The sequence below is a fragment of the Chelonia mydas genome, chromosome 16, assembly GCF_015237465.2.
Source record: "Chelonia mydas isolate rCheMyd1 chromosome 16, rCheMyd1.pri.v2, whole genome shotgun sequence".
Lineage (NCBI taxonomy): Eukaryota > Metazoa > Chordata > Testudines > Cheloniidae > Chelonia > Chelonia mydas.
In genome coordinates, this window is record NC_057857.1 from 5,453,527 (window position 1) to 5,474,839 (window position 21,313).

At 57.0% G+C, this 21,313-nt stretch overlaps 1 protein-coding gene across 1 annotated transcript; it reads left to right on the top strand.

Annotated features, from left to right (window-relative positions):
* The first annotated feature begins 5,176 nt into the window (after nt 1–5,176).
* On the top strand, nt 5,177–20,786 carry CLIC3 (chloride intracellular channel 3). The gene is made up of 6 exons (XM_037879708.2): nt 5,177–5,229; nt 16,285–16,394; nt 17,130–17,255; nt 17,640–17,746; nt 18,528–18,703; nt 19,932–20,786. The coding sequence occupies exons 1-6, from the start codon at nt 5,194–5,196 to the stop codon at nt 20,091–20,093; spliced, it is 717 nt and encodes a 238-aa protein (XP_037735636.1). The 5' UTR covers nt 5,177–5,193; the 3' UTR covers nt 20,094–20,786.
* The last annotated feature ends 527 nt before the right edge of the window (nt 20,787–21,313 follow it).

The window sequence follows — 21,313 nt, forward strand, 5'->3', positions numbered from 1 at the left end:
TTGCTAGCAAAAAATCCAACAAGATGTGAAAATGATTGTTTTAAATAAAAAAACTATATAACCATCCCAGCTTGGGCCTCGAGTTAATGATCAGTGGGGTTGCTCTTCATACGGCATTGCCTTGCCTGTATCCATCCAGAAGGGCAGAACGAGGACTTTCAAACCAGCTCTGGGACTAGCACCACTCAGGAGGTGGGTGGAGGAAGAGCCTTTGGTCACTGGGTTGTTGGTTCCACTCTAGCTCAGGGTGCGGAGACAGAGCTGTAGCCACCTACCGGCCCTCTGGGGACTGTGGTGCGATGGCTATTACATGTATTACGGTAGAGCCTAGGAGTCCCCAGTCATGTCCCAGGGCACTGGTGTACCAGGCGCTGGATGTTATCAGGTGTATGATGGTAGCATCCAGAAGCCCCGGTTATGATCAATGCGCACAGCCCGGTTGTGCTAGGTGCTGCACACAGAGCCTCACCCAAGGGCGTAGGAGCCAGTATCACAAATGGCACCTGTCTTTTGTGTGCATTAAGAGACTCATTTACATTGTCCAGAGATGCGAGATGCTCTCATTCAGGTCAAAGGGACATGCACCTAGGTGACATTAGCATGTGCTTAAGCCCCTGGCTTAAATGACACCCATCCAGTAGCCTCCCAGCGAGAAAGCAGTAGATTGTGGATTTGAATGACACTCTGCATACATTTACATAACAATGTGCGTTTACACAGAGAGAGTGGGGGGGGAAGGGGGCAGGGAGCCCCCAGCATTTCATGGCTCCTCCCCTCGCCTTTCAGCAGGGGCAGGAACTTCGCCCCTCCCAGGCCTGGGGAAGGGGCAGAAGGAATCGTAGAATATCAGAGTTGGAAGGGACCTCAGGAGGTCATCTAGTCCAACCCCCTGCTCAAAGCAGGACCAAACCGCAACTAAATCATCCCAGCCAGGGCTTTGTCAAGCCTGACCTTAAAAACTTCTAAGGAAGGAGATTCCACCATGTGCTGAGGGACCGGGCTGTCCACCAGCTCTGGCGGGCTGCCCTGAGCCCGGGGGATCACAAATCCAAAGTGGCTGGGGAATAAACAGGCAGAGCTGGGAATTTTACTGCATGAGCTAAGTTATCAGTTAACTGGCATCCCCAAGAATTGGGATAAAGCTCATGCCTGCATAGGTGCCAACTTTTGCTGGCTTCGGTGGGTGCTCGACCCCCCTCTCCCCCGGCCCCGTCCTGACTCCACCCCTGCCCTGCTCCCATTCCAACCCCTTCCCCCAAAGTCCCCGCCCCAACTCTGCCCCCTCCCTGCCCCTATTCCAATCCCTTCCCCAAATCCCCGACCCCGCCTCTTCCCTGCCTCCTCCCCTGAGTGTGCCACGTTCCCGCTCCTCCCGCCTCCCTCCCAGAGCTTGTTATACTGCGAAACAGCTGTTTTGCGGCGGCAAGCACTGGCAAGAGATGCGGGGATGCGACGCTTTCAGGGGAGGGGGAGGAGGGGGAGGCAAGGTGGTGGCTGGGGCATTTCTAGAGCAAATAACAGAAATAGCCAAAAGACAAGCCCTGGTAGTCATGGGGGCCTGTGTGACGGAGTGGGGGAGGGCCCAATTCGAGTGAGTGGCGTTGCTATGTGGTGCAACACCCAGAGCAGGGCGCCTGGCCCAGCCCCACAGTGTGACCTATGGGGCGCTGCGGGGTGTTATATTTATCCATCAGGGCAGCCTTCTTGATAGCTGGGTTCCCCTCTCTGCCCCAACAGAGGGGTGGTTAGACCCCCGAGAGCAAAGGGGCCTGAATCCCGAGAGACAGCTGGCCCTCCTCTAGGGTTACCAGCCTCCTGACCTGGTAGACTCTTCACCGCCCTGAGAAGGGAGAGACTGTTATTTTGGCTGGAATCACAGCAAGGAACCAGCAGATCTGGGACCAAATGGTGATTGGCTGAGCAAGGGGAAACTGAGACAGGCTCACCATCGCACCTGTTCAATCATGGGGGGGCATGAGAATTTGCAAGCAGCTCCAGGCAAGTCCCCGGTGGGATTGGTCACTGGGAGTTACGATCCGGCGTGAGGAAAAGCAGTGGCTGGAAGGGCAGTGCAGCAGAACTGCCCCAATCTGTCAGTGAGCCCCAGGCTGGGCACCCTGAGGCCACGTCCAGCTTCTTCTCCCCTTCCTGTGGGGTGCTTCCTGGTGTCACGGATCCACAGGATCAGTTCTCCCATGCCAGCTTTGGAACGGGCTCTAGGAGGAACCCCATCACTGTGCCAGACCCCCCACAGGATCTCACTCGCCCTCCAACGTAGCCCACATGGCCTCACCCCATCCTTAGGCCAAACCTCTGGGGCTCCAGCAGCTCTGCTTCACACCGGGGGCTCTGTTCAGTGAATCCAGCCAAGACAGACCCTGGGCAGAGCCTTGAATGCCCGCCGGGATCAGCACAGCTCCCCAGGCGTTTGCAGTGATACCCAAACAGTGTTATCGAAACAGGCGGGTTTATAGTTAACTGAAACACAGCAGAGGAAATCCTCAGGTGAGCATAGAGCGAGGAAGGTCAAAGCATTGTCCATCCTGGTGAGACCAGAGAGGCTGGAGTGAACCCAGTGTTCAAGCTCTGTCTGTGTCTGTCTGAGTTCCAACTCTTATCCCCCACCTCAAACCTCCCAGGCCTTGGTTCTCGAGCTGGGGGACTGTGCTCAACTTCCCTGCTGAGAGGTGGGGAAATCCATCTCCCTCTGGGGCCTTGGTTGCTGGCGGGCAGTGTCCTGGTGATTGGGTTTTCCAGTGTCGTGTCAGAGTCAACCTCAGCCAGGCCTTTTCAGTGACCCATCCCGGCTCACACAGCTGGGCGCCATTAACACCTGTGCCTCAGCCTGCCCCGAGAGCAAACAGTCCTTATCCACCCACTGGGGAACAATGTAGCATACAGGGGAAACTGAGGCACACATAGGCATCATAAAAATATTACAAATAAGTCCCACTTTGTCACATGTTGGTTGTGATAACACAGGTGGCGTGTCTCCCAATGGAAGGAAGAGCGAGGGCAGAGTTTCAGTGATTGCACAAGACCTTTATGTAATGAGCTGCTCGGGACAAAGGGCTGGGAGCTCTGTTGTCAATCAGAGAGCTGCACAGAAGCTTAGTTTACACCATCTAAGGATCTGTCCCTAGGTGTATAGCTGGGGCCTCAGAAACACGTAGCAAAGGGCTAGACTGCACACCAGCCCTGTTCCATTGGGCTTTGACGTTGGAAAATGCATAAAGATGAGTTCATAAATTATCTGTCCCAAAGGATTGACAAGATAATCATGCAATGGGAGGGGCTCCTGCCAGCACCCCCCAGTCTTGACCTGCAGCCGCCTCTATCCCAGGCCTGGGCTCTCTTCCTGCCCTGCCCATGACCTTCAGTCCTGATCTACAACCCTCTTCTGTCCCACCCTGTTCTGCCGATGACCCTCAATCCCAACTCTGCTATTCCAGCCCTGGGCTCCCTTCCCGCTCTTCTGAGGCCCCTCAGTTCTGACCCACAGCCCCTTGCTATCCCAGCCCTGAGTGTCACATGACCAGAGGAGCAAGCCCCATATGCTGTTAGAGTTACTCCAGGGGTGGGCGAATTTTCTGTACTCCCCAACCCAGCCACAGACCCCCCGGCTGTTGTAACCTACACTGCACCCAAGAGCTCATGATGGAGGATGTTATCAGGGTCCCAGCCCCTGCAGGGCAACCTGGGGAAGGAGGCTGCTTGTTAATTCCCATGAGATACAGCTGGGGCGCTCAGGGGGGATGGGAACATGGCACACTACAAGGGGTGCAAAGGAGAGTGAACAGCACTGCATGCCCATCCCCCAGCCAGCCTCCCTGCTGTGACCCCCAATTTAGCCAGCTTCACAGACCTGTGAGTGTTCCTCTCCTAGCCGCATCGCTCAGCATCTGCTTAGCTGTCTGCAGGGGAGCAGTGCCACTCGCAGGAGTGCCCCAGGTGCCAGGGCTGGCAGGACCAGGGCCACGATTAGCTGGGCTGGGCAGATGTGAAGCACAGGGGCCAGCGCCCCCACCCAATCCCCTGGCCACATGCTGCCTCATTCCATCTCCATTGCCACCCTCAGCCCCATCAGCCTCCGCTTGCCCTGCTCCAGGCCCCCTCACGTCTCAGCTCCCCCTGACTCCAGCTGCTGCAGGACACTGCCCCTCAGCTCAGCTCCCAGCATCGCCTGCCCCCACCGTCCTCCAGCTAACCCACCACCCAGCCTCCATCATGTCGGCTCCACACTGCTCTGTTGCTGCAGCCAGCCCCCCAGATCTGCCCTGTCTCTACCCTGCCCTGCTCCGGCCCCTCTGCCCAGTCTCTCTGATAAAGGGACATGGGCAACATGAGCTCTAGTCACTGAGCCAGGAAAAAGAGCTGACAACAGGTCCCGACCCTGACTGCCCACTCAGCCAGCACGGGAAACCCACTACGGCCCCGATCCTGCAAGCTGCTCTCTTCTGGCAACCGCTGAGCCTAGCCAGAGCCCCACTGACTCCTGGGGTCTCAGGTGGCCATGAGGATCCGCCCACAGAGCAGTAACACACATCACAAATCAGGGGAAAATGGCAATGCCTGATCTCGAAGAAAGGCTGTTTCTTGCCCTCATGGCTGCAGAGAGAAGCGCAAACACACCCAGCGCCGATTCTTTTCTAAAATCTCGTGATTTTTTTAAAGTCAAACTCATGATTTCGGGAGGCCTGACTTGTGCTATTAGAACACTCGGCTCTGTCCAAACAATTCCCTTCTCCCACACCTAGGCCTCTTTGGTCCCCTCCCTGTTGTGTGCCCTCCCTGGCTGGGAAGCACTTGGGGTTGGAGGGTCTATGAAATACACGACCCACGGTCGGTTGCACAAGTTGGTAGTGAATACGGCAGCTGCATTGTCCGACGGCTGCTGCGTGATGTGGGCATGGTGTTGCCTTGTGGCCATCGGACACTCTGAAGAGGGTCCCCGGAATTCTCTCCATTGATCTCTCTGGAAATAGCTACCAGGTGCGGTGGGTTAGTTTCTGTGCACCAGAACGGGCAGGAAACCAACCCCCGGCCCAGGGTGCTGCACTCTCCCCAGAGAGGAATGCACTTGGAGGAGCTCAGGAAAAGGCGGGGCAGTGCCTGACGGGGCTGTATAAAGACGGCCTGCCTGAGCGAGTGTACTCAAAGCAACTCCTGCCAGTCCAGGGCAGCCGGCAAAGGATGGCCGAGAGCTCCAAACTCCAGCTCTTCGTCAAGGTGAGGGGTGCAGCTGCCCGGCTCCCATTGGAACTAGGAGCAGGGGCTGGCGAGGGGGATGCTGTAGTAAATGCTGGTTGGATTTGTGCACAGCACATCACTGAACTAGAGAGGGTCACTTGTTACTATCGATTCATACCCATGGCATGCAATCAAGGGGGGCTGGGAATGATCTTGGAGCCGAGACCCAGTGTGGGAAAGGTGCAGGCTGGCAGGACAGTCCGGCTGTAACTGCATGAAAATCACCCTCGGGCTCTGTGCCATAGCATGGGCCTTCTCCTTCCAGAGGGCACAACACCTGCCATAGGCTTGGCCAGCGCGCCAGAGAGCAGCGTGCCTAGAAAGACTCTGGGGAATATTTTCAGACAGGACTTGGTCACGTGGGAGCTGTAATCCCTGGGCCTTGGGCACGTACAGCCATTCTGAAAGTGGACCAGAAATGATTTTGAACAGGTCCCCATCTCTCTGTCCTGAGCCGGGGTTGGCAATGTAAAGAAAAAGGTCACTTGGGGCTAAAATGAAAACTAAAGTTTTGGCAAATCAAAAAAAAAAAAGGGGGGGGGGGCGGTCAGGTCGCCAACCAAGACGCAAACGGTTGGTTTCGATTTTGAGCATTTTAATGGTTTTAAATTTTTCGAAAACAAAATTACAGAAAATTTCAGAATAAAGTTATTTTGAATCAAAAAATTGAAACTTTTTGATATTTTGGGGGGGATTTTTTGTGGGTTTGGAGTTTGTTTGTTTTTAAACAAAACAATTTGATGGGATTGACATGAAATATTCTGGTGTCACCAAATCTGCATTTGTTGCTTAAAAAAAGTTTTGATTGAAAAATTTTGCCCAGCTCTAGCAATGGGGGTGGGATGGGGGGGTGCATCGTGGCTGGCCGTATGTCCCAGTGCAGTGGGGGTGCGGGTGGATATAAGCAGTCCGGGAGGGCATTGGAAGTTAATGGGAATGAGGCTCCGCTCAGCTGGTGACACCCCTGGTTTCTTGTGTCGGCGGGATTGCAGGACTGCCTTCTTGAATTTAGCAATGCTGGCAGCTAGTCCCAGGGGTCACGCTCAGTGTCATGTACTGTCTGCGTAACACAGATGCGCCTCGCTTCCCCCAGATCCTGCATCTCTCCCACCCATGGTACCCCATACACAGCCTGCAAGGTACCACTGCTCCCCCATTCCTCTGCATGTCCCCCCCATCATGCCCCAGGAGCACATTCAGCTTGCAGCCGTTGCTGGGGATCATTTCGACTGGGAGCAGGTCTGTGCGGGAGCCTGGGGGAGCAGGGGTTGCGGTGTGGGGCAGGACTGTGTAGAGGGGAACCAGGCCAAGCTGTGGAGAAGTCTGGCCTGGTGGAGGGAGAAGTGCCAGTGAGCGAAGGGGGCCGAGGGGCTGGGAAGGGAGACGCACTCAGACAAACTCATCAGCCAGTCCCTCCTGTGCAGCCTCAGAGCACAGAACCCGTCTGCCCTGCTTCTCCCCCCAGCCCCCACCTTCCCACATGCGGCCCCCTACCAAGCTCTGCTCCCCTGCCTAGGCCAGCCGCCACTCGCTGAGGTTCCATGCGCCCAGCCCAGCCACTCGCTCCCTGGCCCATTGCACCCAATTACCGCAGCTGCCTGCCTTGTGCGCAAGCATTTTCGCAGCACGTTGCAGGGGAGGAGGGCGTTCAGCTGCCCAGGGCCTGTTGGTGCCTGTATGGATCACACACGCCCTGGGACACTGGCTGCTCCTCAGAGCCAGCAAAACAGCCTCCTTTGCGGAGGAGGGAACTCGGGATCCCCTGGGGGATGATCCCACCCAGCCCCGTCATGTGCAAAGAAGCCAGCTGACTTCATACACCCCCTTGGCTCAAGACAGCCAGGCTGTCGCAGCAGGCTCCAGGCTCCTGTCCCGGGATACCAGCCTGGCGCCCCCTGGTTACTCATGGCTCCCCTGGCCATCCCTCCAGCCCCTGCACCGTCCCCAAGCCTCTCTATCCGGTGGTGCCAAGAGAGCTGCTTTGGTGACCCCAGGGCACACAGAGGGCCTGGGCTCCCCTTGCTTGACCTCTCTGAGACCGGGCCCCTCCTGTATCAGCTCAGCGAGCTTCCGCTGAAGCCTCCTGTGGGCTCATGCAGGGGCACGTTCACCATGGGAAACACTTTTCTGTGCCAGGCCCTTCAGCCCCATACCTGGCATACAGGTCAGGGGGCAGAGATGCTTGTGCCCACGTGCTCCTGGCACAGCCACTGCTCCCATCTGACCCTGTGGGGACTGGAGAGTGCAGAGCTCCTGGCACTCCCCGGCTACAAGGCCGTAAGTGAAGGGCTCCATGTGGCACCAGTCTGGGAAGGAGCTGGAGCCCTGTCCAGACACCGATCCCTGCAGCGATGGAGCTGTACAGAGCCCTGACCCAGGCTGACTCAGGGCTCCCTGCCCTGGAACTGCTGCTGGCTGCCCATGGGTCAGGTTGATGGCCCTAGTCAGCATGGGCAGCGGGCGTTCTAGTGATCAACCTCATTGCCCCAGCCGCAGAGTCCCACTGAGGGGCTGCCCATGCCCGATGGCTGCTGCCAAGGAGCTGTGGGCCCTGGGAGGCCCTCATTCCAGTAGCCCTATGTCGAGAGAGCACATATGCCCATCCCTATACCCAGGCCTGCTTGGGGGCGGGGGCTGAGGCCACAGGCCAGCCAGGGTGGAAGCAGGGCCGAGGCAGCACACGCAGTGCGGTGGGGACGGAGCAGGTTGACGTGCCATCCCTCCTGTGTCCTGCTGCTGCTTGGAGTGGCCACAGCACCCCTGGGGATGGGAACAGGGATCCGGAAGAACCTCCGCCCCCTCCCCATTTCCCTCCCCCGCTGTCCCCACCCATGTCTCTAGCAAACCCTGGAAATCCTGCAGCCCCTGCCCTACTGCCAGTTGATGGGAAGGGGCTGACGAAAGGCTGAGGAGCAGATCACTGGCCCCTTGCCGGGCTCCAGTCAATGACAGCCACGGCTCATCCTGCCAGGAGCCCAGCCCCAGTCTCTGGAGCGGCTGTGTGCGCGTTGCTGTGGCCTGCCTGGGGCAGAATGCCCTGCACCACGGCCCAAGCCTCAGGGGCATTTGCAGGAGCAAAGCAACCGACTGATTTCCTGCTGCCAAGCTGGCTGCAGCAAAAGACAAACCCCTGGTTTCTGGCTGACACCCTGCCAAGATAATGAGCTCAACATCCCCAACCGGTTACCCGGACGGGCGTGGAGAGCAGAGTGCACCCTGTCCAACCCCTCACCTCTGGCAAACCCTCAAGCAAGCAGATGTCCTCTACAGCGCCTTTCATCCAGGAGGCTCCCGACGTGTTTCACAGACTTCATCTATGCAGCCGCTTCTGGGGTGGAACAATTTGTGGCAATGCTGTGCCGCAGTTTAGGGCAGGACGTGAAGAAGAATTCTGCACCCAACGGTAACTGCCTTGGGGATTTGTGGCTGGCAGACTCCACTCAGCTCTGCTGGAATTTGGGCACCACCCTATCCATGTTTGTTTGTCAGTATTTGTGTCTTTGAGCGTGAAGAGCTGCTGTGTGCCTGTGTGGATTGCAGTGGAGTGGGGTTGGTGTTTGGATGGGGCAGTAGAATCATCCAGTGATCGTCAAACAAGACTGGAAGTCAGGATCTGGGTCTACTGGTTCTGCTACTGAGCGCTGTGTCACCTTGGGCAAGTCACAGCAGCTGTGTGCCTCGGTTTCCCCATCCATAAAATAGGGACTAGTAATAAACACCTACCTCCCACAGGGTAGTCATGAGTTTTGATTTAATAAGGGGCTGTCCATAAATTAGGTAACATTTTTGGGGGGATTTTTTAAGACCCACCCACTCCTGGTAACATTTTGTAACAAACACGCCCACCCCTTCACGTATTATGTGGTTTGTGGCCAGCCCCACAGATGGGTAAAGCACTTTGAGAGCCTCCCATGGCAGGCACTCTAGATGGGTGAGATAGGACATGAATGTGCGTCTTTATGTCCATTATGTAGATCTATAATTTGGGCACTCTTGACTGATGTTTGCACTTGGACTCCTCCTAGACTGGTAGGAGTTGACATCTGGGCCATGTGCCATTCTTAGGTTGGCAATTAGGTTTCAGATTTGACTTGAGGTATTAATACTCTCCAGACAAATGTTTGATTGATTTGCAGACTTGCTAGAGAGGTGTCAATATAAAAGGATAAAATCAATGTACAGAATTCATTCATTTCTACGTTTTATCCTCACACAGGCCCCTCCACCAGGGGAGCAGCGAGCTCCAAAAAGCCCTTGCTCACGCGGATATTTCTCCTTGCCACTTACAGACATGTACAGTATTAATGCCTCATATGGGCCATAACTCACCGGCAACTCATGCAGCATAGACCATGAGCATGGATCACATGCAAGTGCAAACATCTTGTGTAATGGTCCATGAAATATGTTATGGGATCCTTTGGCTAAGCTCAGTGGAGTCTCTCAAAAAGATGCATAAACAGGTGAATCTCGAGCAGGAGTAGAGAGGTTATTTTACCTCTGCTCAGCACTGGTGCGACCACTGCTGGAATCCTGTGTCCCGTTCTGGTGTCCACAATTCAAGAAGGAGCTTGATGAATTGAAGAGGGGTCAGAGAAGAGCCACAACAATAATTAAAGGATCGGAAAACCTGCCTTATGGGGAAAGATAGAAGGAGCTCAATCTATTTAGCTAACAAAAGAGAAGGTGAAGGAGTGACTTGATCACAGTCTATAAGTACCTACACAGGGAACAAATATTTAATACTGGGCTTTTCAATCTAACAGAGAAACGTCTAACCCAAGCCAATGGCTGGACATTGAAGCCAGCAAGATTCAGACTAGAAATAAGGCATTCAGTTTTAATAGTGAGAGTAATTAACCATTGGGACAATTTCCCAAGAGTCATGGTGAATTCTCCATCACTGGCAATTTTAAAATCAAGACTGGGTGTTTTTCTAAAAGATTTGCTCCAATACTTATTTTGGGGCAGGTCTCTGGCCTGTGTTATACCTGGGAGGTCAGACTAAACAATCCCAGTGATCCCTTCTGGCCTTGGAATCTATGACCCTCAATTCAAGAGCTGAGGCATTCTCGAGTAGATCACAGGCCTGATTTCAACCCCATTCAACACAGTGGAAACTGCTGGCTCTAACAGCCACTGGATCATATAGCTGGGTCTAGCCTTTGTACTCAGAGACCCAATCAGTTTTGCCCTCTCTGGAGTCTGTGTCTGCAAGAACATGTATTCTGTGCAATGGAGCTTGTTTTTCACGCTGCTAACTTGGGTGTAACTGTATGGGCCAATGTCCGACTCACCAGATGGACCAGACCAGATGTAACCAGCCCACAGCATCCACCCTATGACTAGAGAGAAGGGCATGTCCGCTTAGAATAAACTTTGTCATGAAACTGTCTGTGCCTTGGGGATTATTGACCTGCCTGCATCACCCACGGCTGTGCCAGGAAATGCTGGCATCTGCTGGCCTGAGGCCTTTCCCGGCCGTGGCAGCTGGCTTGTCTTGATGGCTGGAAGGATCCACAGGGTCTCTGCTCCAGAGAAGGGTTATTGGAAGCTCCAGCGCACCAGACTGGAGTGTTAGGGGCTCAGCCCCCCCAACTCTGCAAGCCACTCGTGGTGGGGAGCAGGCTGGAGTCACTGTAGTGCCTTTCCCCGAGATCCTGCACCGCACACTCACAGAACCAGCTCTGCATTCCCAGACAAGGACAGAGCATGAGGCCCTTGGTCACCAGAGCACGGCCCTGGGACCGGGCGATGGACCAGGCTGGCAGAGGCTAGGCTCTTATTCGCAGCGCTCTGGGGAAATCCATGCCCAGCTTCCGAGTCCCTAGACCTCACCTGCTCTGCCATGGGAGCAGCAGGCCACCTCCTTTCGCTGCTGCTTCCGCAAGTGGCTGGCAGGGAAAGGCCAAGCTGCCCCAAGGAACAGCACTGCGCAGGGCCGTGGGGCCGGCAGCTTAGAGCCGTGCTCCTCCATGAGCCAGCCCAGGTCTCCTGGGAGCGCGGCTGCAGGCTCAGGGGCAGCTCTGCCCCGCTCGGGGAGAGGAGACAATTCAACCAGGGTCTGATTCATTCCCCTTTGGCCCAGTTCTGTGCACCGCCACAGCGGGGAATTGAACAGAGGTGGGGCAGGATCCAGGCAGGGCCGTGACTCCCAGGCCCCGGCCTGCAGAGGGCACCCGGGCACAGTTCTGTGCCCCAGAGTGAAGCGAGCACTCGGGCCTCCCACAGAACAGGACTTTGCCACTAGTCTGACAGCCCCCGTCTGGGCGAACGTGGGCAGCTGTCACAAGGGGGCTCTCAGGAAAGGCTGACATGGCCGGGGGGGCAGAGGAACAGCAGTGTCACAGAGCTGGGCCTGAGCCAAACCCTGGCCCTTTCTGCATGGCTCTACGCCCTGTGAAGGGGCGGTGGGAGGGGACAGACTAGTGAGAGCAGGCAGGGCCATGGGGGTGGGCGTAAGATGGGGCTTGTAGTCAGGGACCTTGGCTGCACCGGTCTTTCTTCTTGTGTCTGACCTTAGCAAAGACACACAAGGCTGGATTCCACTGGGGCAAGGCTCAGCTCAGCCCGTTGTTGAGGGGACAGTGCATGGGAAGTAGCTTCTAAGAAATCCACTTCGCTGCAACCAGCTGCGCCCTTCATTCCAGTGACCCACAGTGCCCTGCCCACCCCTAGCAATAGAAGAGGGCAAGGAGCCTGGGTGTATGACACAGGGAGCTGGGCCTTGTGCTTTACGGCAAGGGGACAGGTTCTGATCTGTTACACCGAGGTACGTCCCCTTGGCCCCATTCCCCACCTGTCGTCACTTACACTAGTGCAGAAGGGTATAACACACCCACAGTGGGAGCATTTCACACACCCCAGGCACCCCTGTAAACGTTGGCACAAGGCGACGGAGATTCGCGTGGCGCTGCGTGGGGACGGGGTTTGTCATTTCACAGGACAATTCAGGATTTCGGCTTTTTTTGTCCCCGTCGGAAATGGAACGAAGCCAGACCGTTTCACTGTGACGTGAAATTCCCCCCAATGTTCATTCTGGGGTCCATTGAAAAGTTTCATTTTGCTAAAATCAAAATGTTTCCTTCCGATTTTGACTTGGCGTTTCTGTTTTGAAGTGGCTTTGCATGGCCATTTCTGAAACGCTGAAAATGATACAAACGGTTCCATTCCAAAAAGGGGCAAAGGGCTTTTTAAAAGCATCTTCTTGCTAAACAAACCTTGCCTCGAAATGGGCTGGTCGCCACGAAACGTTTCGCTTGCAATAATTCAGTATTTTCCAGCGGAAAAACATCTTGTTGGAGTGACTGTAAGAGCTCCTCTAGATTTACTGTAGCTGAGGTCAAAGTCTAGCCCAGATCCTTAGTAATCCGGCAGCCCCACCCAGCAGGTGGTTTCAGTGCTATAAATCAGAGGCTGCATACCAACGCCCACAATTCAGGTAAAAATCGAAAGGGGAGCTGTGCCAAGACCCTGAGGGGAGCCCGGAGCGCTGTGAAGTGATATTCATCAGGATTGCTCAGGCCTTTCCTTTGATATGTCACTGGGGGGAGACACACTTTGCCGCCGGTCCCTCGCTTTCCTTTCTCTGCCCCACCAGCCAAGACACAGCCATTTTGTCCACGGAAGCAGCAGTTGCCTATGGTCTGTCCTTTTGAGAGCCTTGGGACTGTGTGGAGGGGTATTAGCCTTGTTGGTGCCAGTTCGAGTCCAGTGCCAGCTGGTGCAACTGGCCCCTCAAGGTCAGGGGCACAAAACCCGCCCACAAATCTAAAGGGATAGCATTGGTTAAACAAAGCCTCCCTTGTCCCCTGGGGGATTAACAATACACCTGGTCATCTTCTTCCTATGGCTGATGAGAGCAACAACCACACTCGGAGGGTTAAGCCAGATAATTGTGTCAGGAGTAGCGGAGTGTATCACCCTGATGCCTCCTTCATTTGCGTGAATCGGGCACTGAGTCATTACATGTTCCAGGGTCTCTTCAGGATGACCACAGTCGCACGCTGCAGAGTTTTGAATTTTCCCTTTGTGCTGCAAGTAGCCGCATTTGCCATGGTTTGTGCAGACACGGTTTAGGGTTGCTTGTATCCTTCATGGAAGATCAAAGCCAGGGATCTTCTGTGTCAGGTCTTTCACAGGGTGTTTGTTTGTGATGTCATGTGGACTTCAATTGGCTTTCCAAACTTCATCGGGCTGAAGTCACATTGTCTAAGATTAAGCACGTGAGTCCAGAAGGGCCTGCGTGACTTCAAGAGGTGCTGAGGGAGATCGCTGAGGTCCTGGTGAATGGAGAGACATTTGTTTTTCTCGATTTGCTGGACTTCCCGGAGGGTTGCGGCATCGTGGGGTGGGGGAGCGACATCTGGCAGCACGGGCAGCCAGGGTGCTGGGATCGACTCGAGGGTTCCAGAGGTGCATCACATTGCCGTGGTCAGTTGGACATCAACAAGTCGAGTGTGGCTACTTCTGGTGCAAAGTACTCGGCTTTGGAGTACACAAGGGCCAACACTGTGGTCCATAGCACTGATGCTGATGCTCCCCAGCTTGTGCCTGCCAGTTTCTGGACCAGGTTGACCCTTGTCTTCGTCTTAGCAGCTGCCTTCTCCAGGTGGTCCTGGAAGGTTAGTGTGCAATCCAGCTTCACTCCAAGACAAGTCGGAGTGGGGTCATATGGCCATTGGTGCTGAAGAAGGTCATTTCAGGGTGCGCTTAGCATTCCTGTTATCACGATGGGATGCAGTGACTGCTGGTTTGTGGGCAGTTGGCTTGAGCCTCAATTTCCGGAGATATTCCTTCCTGGTTTTTAGGTCCCATTCAAGGTGGACTCGATGACTTGAAGGTGGCTGCTTGCATTGCCAGGGCAAGGTCAACCGCATATGAAAATTTACACGACTCGGTTGGCAGCATGTTGCTCGTGTAGACATTGGAAGGCATCAGCGCAAGTACTGAGCCTTGTGGCAGCCCGTTGTTGAGGAGCTGGGGCGAGCTGACTTTGTCGCCCAAATGGACACGTAGCCGCCTACCGTTCAGCATCGTCCATAGCAGGCACAGTGTTTTGAGACAAGGGATAACCCTTGCAAGCTTCAGCATCAGGCCTTTCATCCAGACCCTGTCGTAGGCCAATGACAGGTCTGCAAAGGCTGCACCGGTCTTGGTTTTCTTCTGGAATCTAGCCTCGATGTGTGTTACAAGGGCCAAAACTTGGGCGCAGCAACTGCGTTTAGGCCACAATCCCTCTTGTTCTTCGGGGATCACTGACTCGACGAGAGGACTGATTCTCCAGGGGATGATACGTTCCGGGAGTTTGTAGGTCATGTACAGGAGTGATATCGGCCTATAGCTTCCCGGGTCATCGGTTGGCTTGCCTGGTTTGAGTATGGCAATTACTATCCCCTCCAGACAGGCTTTTGGGATTCATCCGGATTCCAAGGTTTTGGTGTCATTTTGCCAGCCAATGGAGTCCCTTGGGGCCTAGTTGATGAAGAAATTTGAGTGGGATACCATCTCCACTGGCCTCCTTCCCTTGCTGGATTGCAGCTAAACTCTCCTTTATTTTTTATCTGTGCTGCTGGCGGTGGGGTCTCGTGGAGGGATGGAGGTCGTTGCTCGGTGTAGCTAAGGATGGATCTCTCCCTTGGTGGTTTTGCCGAGCAGTCCTTTTGTGCTCTCTGCTGGTTTGGAGGCTGTGGAGTCGGGAAGTATTTTGATCTTTGGGCATGATGGTTGTAATCACATTGCCAGCGAGCGGAGTGGAAAGTTGCTCATGGTTTGGGGTCGTCATTAGAACAACGGACTTCAAGAATCAAGGGCCAGATCCTTCCCTGGTGCAAATGGGCAGATGTAAATGACTAGACTGCAGCGATGGTGATTTACACCAGCTTCCTGCAGCCTCACCATGTTACACCAGCCAAAGATCTGGGCCCAAAAGTATTTTCGAGCCTTCCTGCTGTTTGTTCCTGTCTCCAATTTCCCTCCGCTCAGCCAGTGCTGGGAGATAGTCGCCTTCCCCCTCGCTGCCGGCCTGTGGCCTTGCTGGCTCTCCTGCGTTAATAGAGAGCAGTTCGCTGGGCCTGAGGAATGCCTGCTCTGCCCTTTGTCTACTCACTTGTGTCATATGCTAGTGGTTCACACTCCCCCACAGGTGTGAATCAAGGCACAGGGTGCAAAGCCAGAGAACTGAACCCAGTGGCATTTGGCATCCTCGGCTGCACAGGATCAGTTCAGTGCCAGAAATTGCCCCTTATCATTGATATTTTAAAATATGGGCCGTGAAGACATGGCTGCCCCTAGTAAAATCGCATGTTTAATACACAAATGTAACCAACTGTTGGGTCTAAAAATACCGGAAGGGTCCCTTCATAGCCAAGCCCAGCTTGCCTCCCTCCACGGCATGGGGAGGTTATTTTAGAAATAGAATTTTCTACCTGTTGGGAAAAGGTTGAAACTTGGTAGTCAACTACTTTTGCTTTGGGGAGGGGGGATACCTGGAGGGTTCTATTATGGGACTGGCCACTGAGTCATTGTCTCTTCTAGATGGAGTCACTGCTGCATTGTGACTCATTTTCCCCATCTGTATAATGGGGGGACTGATACCAGCCCAATGGCCACGCCAGAGGAATAGACCTTTACATCCCCCAGCTCTTTACAAGCTGTGACTGGTTGATGCACCTCTCGGTTCTCCCCAAACCCCCACCCACTCGATCTGGATCAAGGAGTGTCACAAAGAGATGGATCCAAAGAAAAAATCCCAGATCCAGACAGCCTGGTTTTGGGGCACAGGCCCATCTCTAATCATAACCCCCATTATACAGATGGGAGAAACTAAGGCAAGGAGAGACTCAACATGAAATCCAACTTGTGCAGTACTGTACCATCAGGGAAAATCCTTCCTGATCTCAGCCGGCCATGGGGGTTGGCCCTGAAGCATGAGCATGGCGCCTCCTGGTGAGCAATGGCAATGCTGTTCAGGGACACTGGGATGGCAGCGCTTCCTGGTTTTCAGCTCACTAAGCGTCGTTCTTGTCTCCCCAGGCGAGCGATGATGGGGAGAGCATCGGGCACTGCCCCTTCTGCCAGCGCCTCTTCATGATTCTGCTGCTCAAGGGGATCCCCTTTACTCTGACCAAAGTGGATATGAAGGGGTGAGGACACAATGGGAACCATGGACTATGGTCAGCGTGGCCCCAGGACGCTACCCCACCCACCTGCATGGTTTTACCATCGAGCCCCCTGCCAGTCCCCCAACTCCCCCTTTCCTCTGGCAGTGCGTCTGCCTGGCTGACTCACACCCAGCGCTGTGGCTGCCAGCTCCCTGACTGTGCCAAACAGCCCCGGGATCCGGGCGGAGGCGCCACACAGACCACAAGACTGGAGAACACAAAGAATTGCCGGGAGGGCGGAGGGGCAGGAGGGTTGGAGTCTCCTGCTGCAATCATCCCCAGCTCGCTCATGGAGCAAAGCCTGGTGGCAGCACTGAGGGGCTGGGAAGGTGGCCCTGGCTGCTGTCTGGTGGGACAACGCTGCAACCCCCACCCTGCTACCAGTGCCAAGGGGGGGAGAATCCGTCTGTCTGAGCCCTGAGGGCAGCCGCTTCCCATGGCCAGGGCTCCTCCTAGGCAGCCCCTTCCCACGGCAGAGCCCCGCGCAGTCGGCCGGTTGGAGGGCAATCACCATGCAGGGTGCAGCAGTCGCGGGCGCTCAGCCCTTGGGAGCCCTTGGCAGCACTGGCCAATAGCCGGCATCGGGGCAGCCTGAAGCCATTGTATCACTGCCCTCTGCAGCCAGGAGGAGGGTGACCAGCACCTGCTGCCCTCTGCCCGCGCCAGCCCTGTGGCAATGCCCTGGGGTCACCGAGAGCCTCTGCCCTCCCCCTGCAGGGCCCCGGATGTGCTGAAGGATTTTGCCCCGGGAGCCCAGCTGCCCGTGCTGCTGTATAATGGGGAGCCCAAAACCGACACCAACAAGATCGAGGAGTTCCTGGAGGAGACCCTGGGCCCCCCAAAGTGAGTGGGGTCAGCTCCTCCCCCGAGAGCTGGGTGTCCCGTGTGGGCACAGCAAGAGATTGGCCCCATGGGGGAGGGGCTGGGGGCATCAATCCAGAGCCGGGAGAGGAGTCCCTGCGGTGATGGGAGGCAAGGTGGGCTGGGGACTCGGGGCCAGGCAGGGTGAGAGGGTCAAGGGGGCACAGGTGGGACCAGTGGGGGAGGATGTGGGGAAATCATGGATGCGGGAAGGGAATGGAGTGACAGAGGAAATGGAGCAGGATGGAGAGGAGGGTCGGTTCTCAGGGCATTGCACTGAATTCTGGTGCCCAGGGCAGAGAGGCACGGTCTGAGCCCCCAGCCCCACCACAGCCCCCTCTCACTCCCTCCCTTTGCCTCCTGCAGCTTCCCCAGTCTGGTTCCCCGGTACAAGGAGTCCACCACGGCCGGGAACGACATCTTCCACAAGTTCTCCGTGTTCATCAAAAACTCGCTGCCGGCCCAGGACGAGGGTGAGGGACTTGGCTCACCAAGGGACGGGCAGGGTGTGTGTGTGTCCACATGCAGCCACATGGGGGTAACACTGCGGCCACCACCAAAGCCCTTGGCCTGCTCACCCTCCTCCCCGGACCCCTCCCCCCCCCAGTGCTCCCCCACGGCACTGCATGTACTCGCTGCTGCGCCCCTTGCTGTGATCCTGGAATCCAGTGGGATCCTGTGAGCAGATGGGACAGGACGGGGCGAGGGGCCACACTCACCCAGCAGCCTCCCCTGACCCCCTTGCAGCTGAGCAAGGCCACGGCCTGGCTCTCCAGTCCAGCCCCTCCTCTGCTGCTGGCCCTTGTCATGGCACCGACTGTGGGGGTGAAGGGCTGGCTCCGGAGGGGCTCTCCATTCCCCCACCAACACGGGTCGATTCTGCCCTGGAGGGGCGCCCCCAAGAGGCCGGAGGGGGTTCACACCCTGGTGCATCCAACCATCTGCTGCTCTGCCCAGCCCCTGATAGAAACCTAGGGGTGGGGAGAGCCGGGGTCCTCACTGCCCTGGTGTGTGTGTGTGTGGGGGGGGGGGTTACTCCGGTGCTGCCCCATTCTGGGGGTGACTAGGGAGGCTGGCAGGCTGGCGCCACCCCGCAGGAAAGGCCACCTCCCCCACGTGCAAATGCCTCGGGAGCCCCCAGGTTCCTCTCGCACAGGGGCGAGGGGTGCCCGCAGTGCCGCGTCCCTTGAGGACCCCAGCACCGGCCCAGGGCAGGTGCCAGCTGTACAGCGACTCTCCGCCCTCCACCCGCAGTGCTACAGAAGAACCTGCTGAAGGCCCTCCTGAAGCTGGACAGGTACCTGAGCACCCCCCTGGAGTACGAGCTCGCCCGGGACCCCAGCCTCACCGTCTCCCAGAGGAGGTTCCTGGACGGCGATCAGCTGACACTGGCCGACTGCAGCCTGCTGCCCAAACTTAACATTGTCCATGTGAGTATGGGTGCCCCGGGTGGGACCCCCACAGCCACCGCCAGCTCCCCCACCATCTCCAATCCATACGACCCCCCCCAGCCACTACCCCCTACCCTTGTGGGCCCCCCACAGGCACTGCCAGCTGTACAGACTCTGCCAGCCCCCCACCACCCCACCAACCACCCGTACCCCTGTGGGCACCCCACAGCCACCACCAGCTGTATGGACACCACCAGCCTGCCTACCAGCCCCCACCCATACAGCCCCCCACCCACCAGCCCCCACCCATATGGGCCCCCAGCCACCCCACCATCTCCCTCCCATATGGCTCCCCAGCCACTGACAGCCCTCCCCACCAACCCCCACCCGTATGCCCCCCCCACCTACCACCAGCTCCCCCCCATTATCCTCTACCTGTACGGCCTCCCCAGTCATTGCCTACCCACACTCACCCACTCTTCCCCCCGCGATCTAGAACATCCCCTTCACCCCACCCCCAATCTGTGATGGCCCACCGCCCACCATTCGGCCCCATGCCCTGTACACCAGGCCCCACCTTGCCCAAATGAGTTTCTCTGACACGGGAGCGGATCGCAGACCAGAGCCCAGGAGCCAGGCAGCTCTGTCCTCTGGCACAGCGTGCGTTATTCAAGCCTGCGAGGAGTTGCTATGGGGAGGGTGGGTTAGCTGTGGGGCCATGGGGGCTTCCCAGGGCCAGGTGGGTTGGATGAGGGGTAGTTCCGGGCTGAGCTAGTTAGCTGTAGGGGCAGGCAAGGTGGGTTAGCTATAGGGCCAATCCAGAGCTGGGCAGATTAGCTGTGGGGGCAGGTAGGGTAGGTTAGCCAAGGGGGCATGGGGCCAGAGCAGAGCTGGGTGGATTAGCCGAGGGGGCGCGGGGGTCTGTCCCAGGCCAGGCAGGTTAGCTATGGGGGAAGGCAGGGTGGCTTAGCCAAGGGAGCATTGGGCCAGCCCAACTTTGGGTGGGTTAGCAGTGGGGCCAGGCAGGGTGGGTTAGCCAAGGGGGCGCAGGACTAACCTGGAGCTGGGCAGGTTAGTCAAGGGAGGGGGGCAGCCCAGAGCTGGGCAGGTTAACCGTGGGGCAGGCAAGGGGAGTTAGCCGAGGGGGGCACAGAGCCAGCCCAGAGCTGGGCAGGTTAGCAGAGGGGGGGGTGCAGGGCCAGCCTGGGACCGGAGGAGGATTTGTCCATTGGGACACTCCCTCCATTCACCCCACCTCTGTCCCCAGATCGTGTGCAAACACTACCGGCAGCTGGGGATCCCCCAGGAGCTGCGCGGGGTCTGGCGCTACCTGGACAGTGCGGGTGAGGCCAAGGAGTTCAAATACAGCTGCCCCAAGAGCGAGGAGATCGTGCAGGCCTATCGCACCGTGGTGAGGCCACTCAAGTAGCCAGAGCCCGATGCTGCCTCTACTCAGCCTGGCGCTGCCTTGTGCCCGCTGCTCCCGGTGCCAGTGCTGGAGAGGGGCCTGGCGCTGCCCTGGTCCTCCTCCATCTCTCTGCCTTGCTGCCCATGAACATCAGACAAGGGTTGAGGGAACTGGAGCCACTGCCCTTCTCACCGCCCCTGGGCTCAGCAGCCTCGGGGCTAGGCCAGCCTGGACTCCTGTGGGGCAGAGGTAGCTGCACCCCCTTCGCCAGTCAGGACTCTGCAGCAGAACACAGGACAGGACCGGACCTCCTGGCTCCTCAAACCCAGTCCCCATCCCCTTCCTGTACTTATTGGGGGGCAGGGGGGGCCTCATTTGGCACCTCTTCCTCCCCTCCCCCCACACAACCCTCGCTGCCAGAGCCTCCTCTTGGCAACTCAGCTAACACTCCCCTTTCAGCTCCTGCTCCACCATCTGCAGAGAGGGCAGCCTCGGGCTGTGGCCCCAGCCTGTGGAGAGGGCCACCCAGGGCAGGGCAGATGAGCCCGGGAGAGGTGAGGGGCAGAGAAGAGCAGTGGGGGCTGAGAAAGTTGCATGATCCTCCCTGGCCAGGGGGTGCAGCCGCCCCTGGGCTCAGCCACGCTCTCGGCAGCGGTGCTGCTGGAGGGGCCATGTCGGCAGTTACTGTTCGAAACAGTTCGAAACAGGCCAGGCTGAGGCAGCTCCCCAGAAGCCAGCGGGGAGACGGGGGCCGGAGCACCCACAGCAGCAAAGGCAGCCGACGCCCGCCCCAGGAGACGATCGCGTGGGGCTGGGCTGGTGCAGCCGCTGCGGGGGAACCCATGTGGCATCACCCAGCCTTTGAAGATCAGCCCAGGGCCCAGGATTGCTGTGCAGTGTCCGGGAAGCCCTGTGTGGCTCAGTAGGGCTGCCAGTGCTGGACTACGGGCTGGCGACTCCTGGCTACCAGCAAGCAATCGCCTTTGGCAGTTGCTCAGCCCAGTAGCTGGACCCTCCTTCCCAACTGGGAATGAGTTTGTCTCCCCCACCTGCTATGGGGGAGGGGGTTACCTATATTATGTCAGAGCATTTAAAATCAATAAATAGGAAAGCAAGCAGGTGGTGATGTCATGAATGCACAGCCTGCTACAGAGATGGGGCAGGGCTTGAGGGCAGATTCTCACCCCCACCCACCCCAGCTCCACTCTGCCACAGGGGGACGGGATACCCGCAAGGCGCTA

Bases quoted from the DNA above. Each gene is read 5' to 3' on its own strand.
- CLIC3 (XM_037879708.2), top strand. From the start codon at position 5,194: ATGGCCGAGAGCTCCAAACTCCAGCTCTTCGTCAAG. The intron at 5,230-16,284 runs GTGAGGGGTGCA...TTGTCTCCCCAG, and splicing joins AACTCCAGCTCTTCGTCAAG to GCGAGCGATGATGGGGAGAG. The intron at 17,747-18,527 runs GTGAGGGACTTG...CTCCACCCGCAG, and splicing joins GCTGCCGGCCCAGGACGAGG to TGCTACAGAAGAACCTGCTG.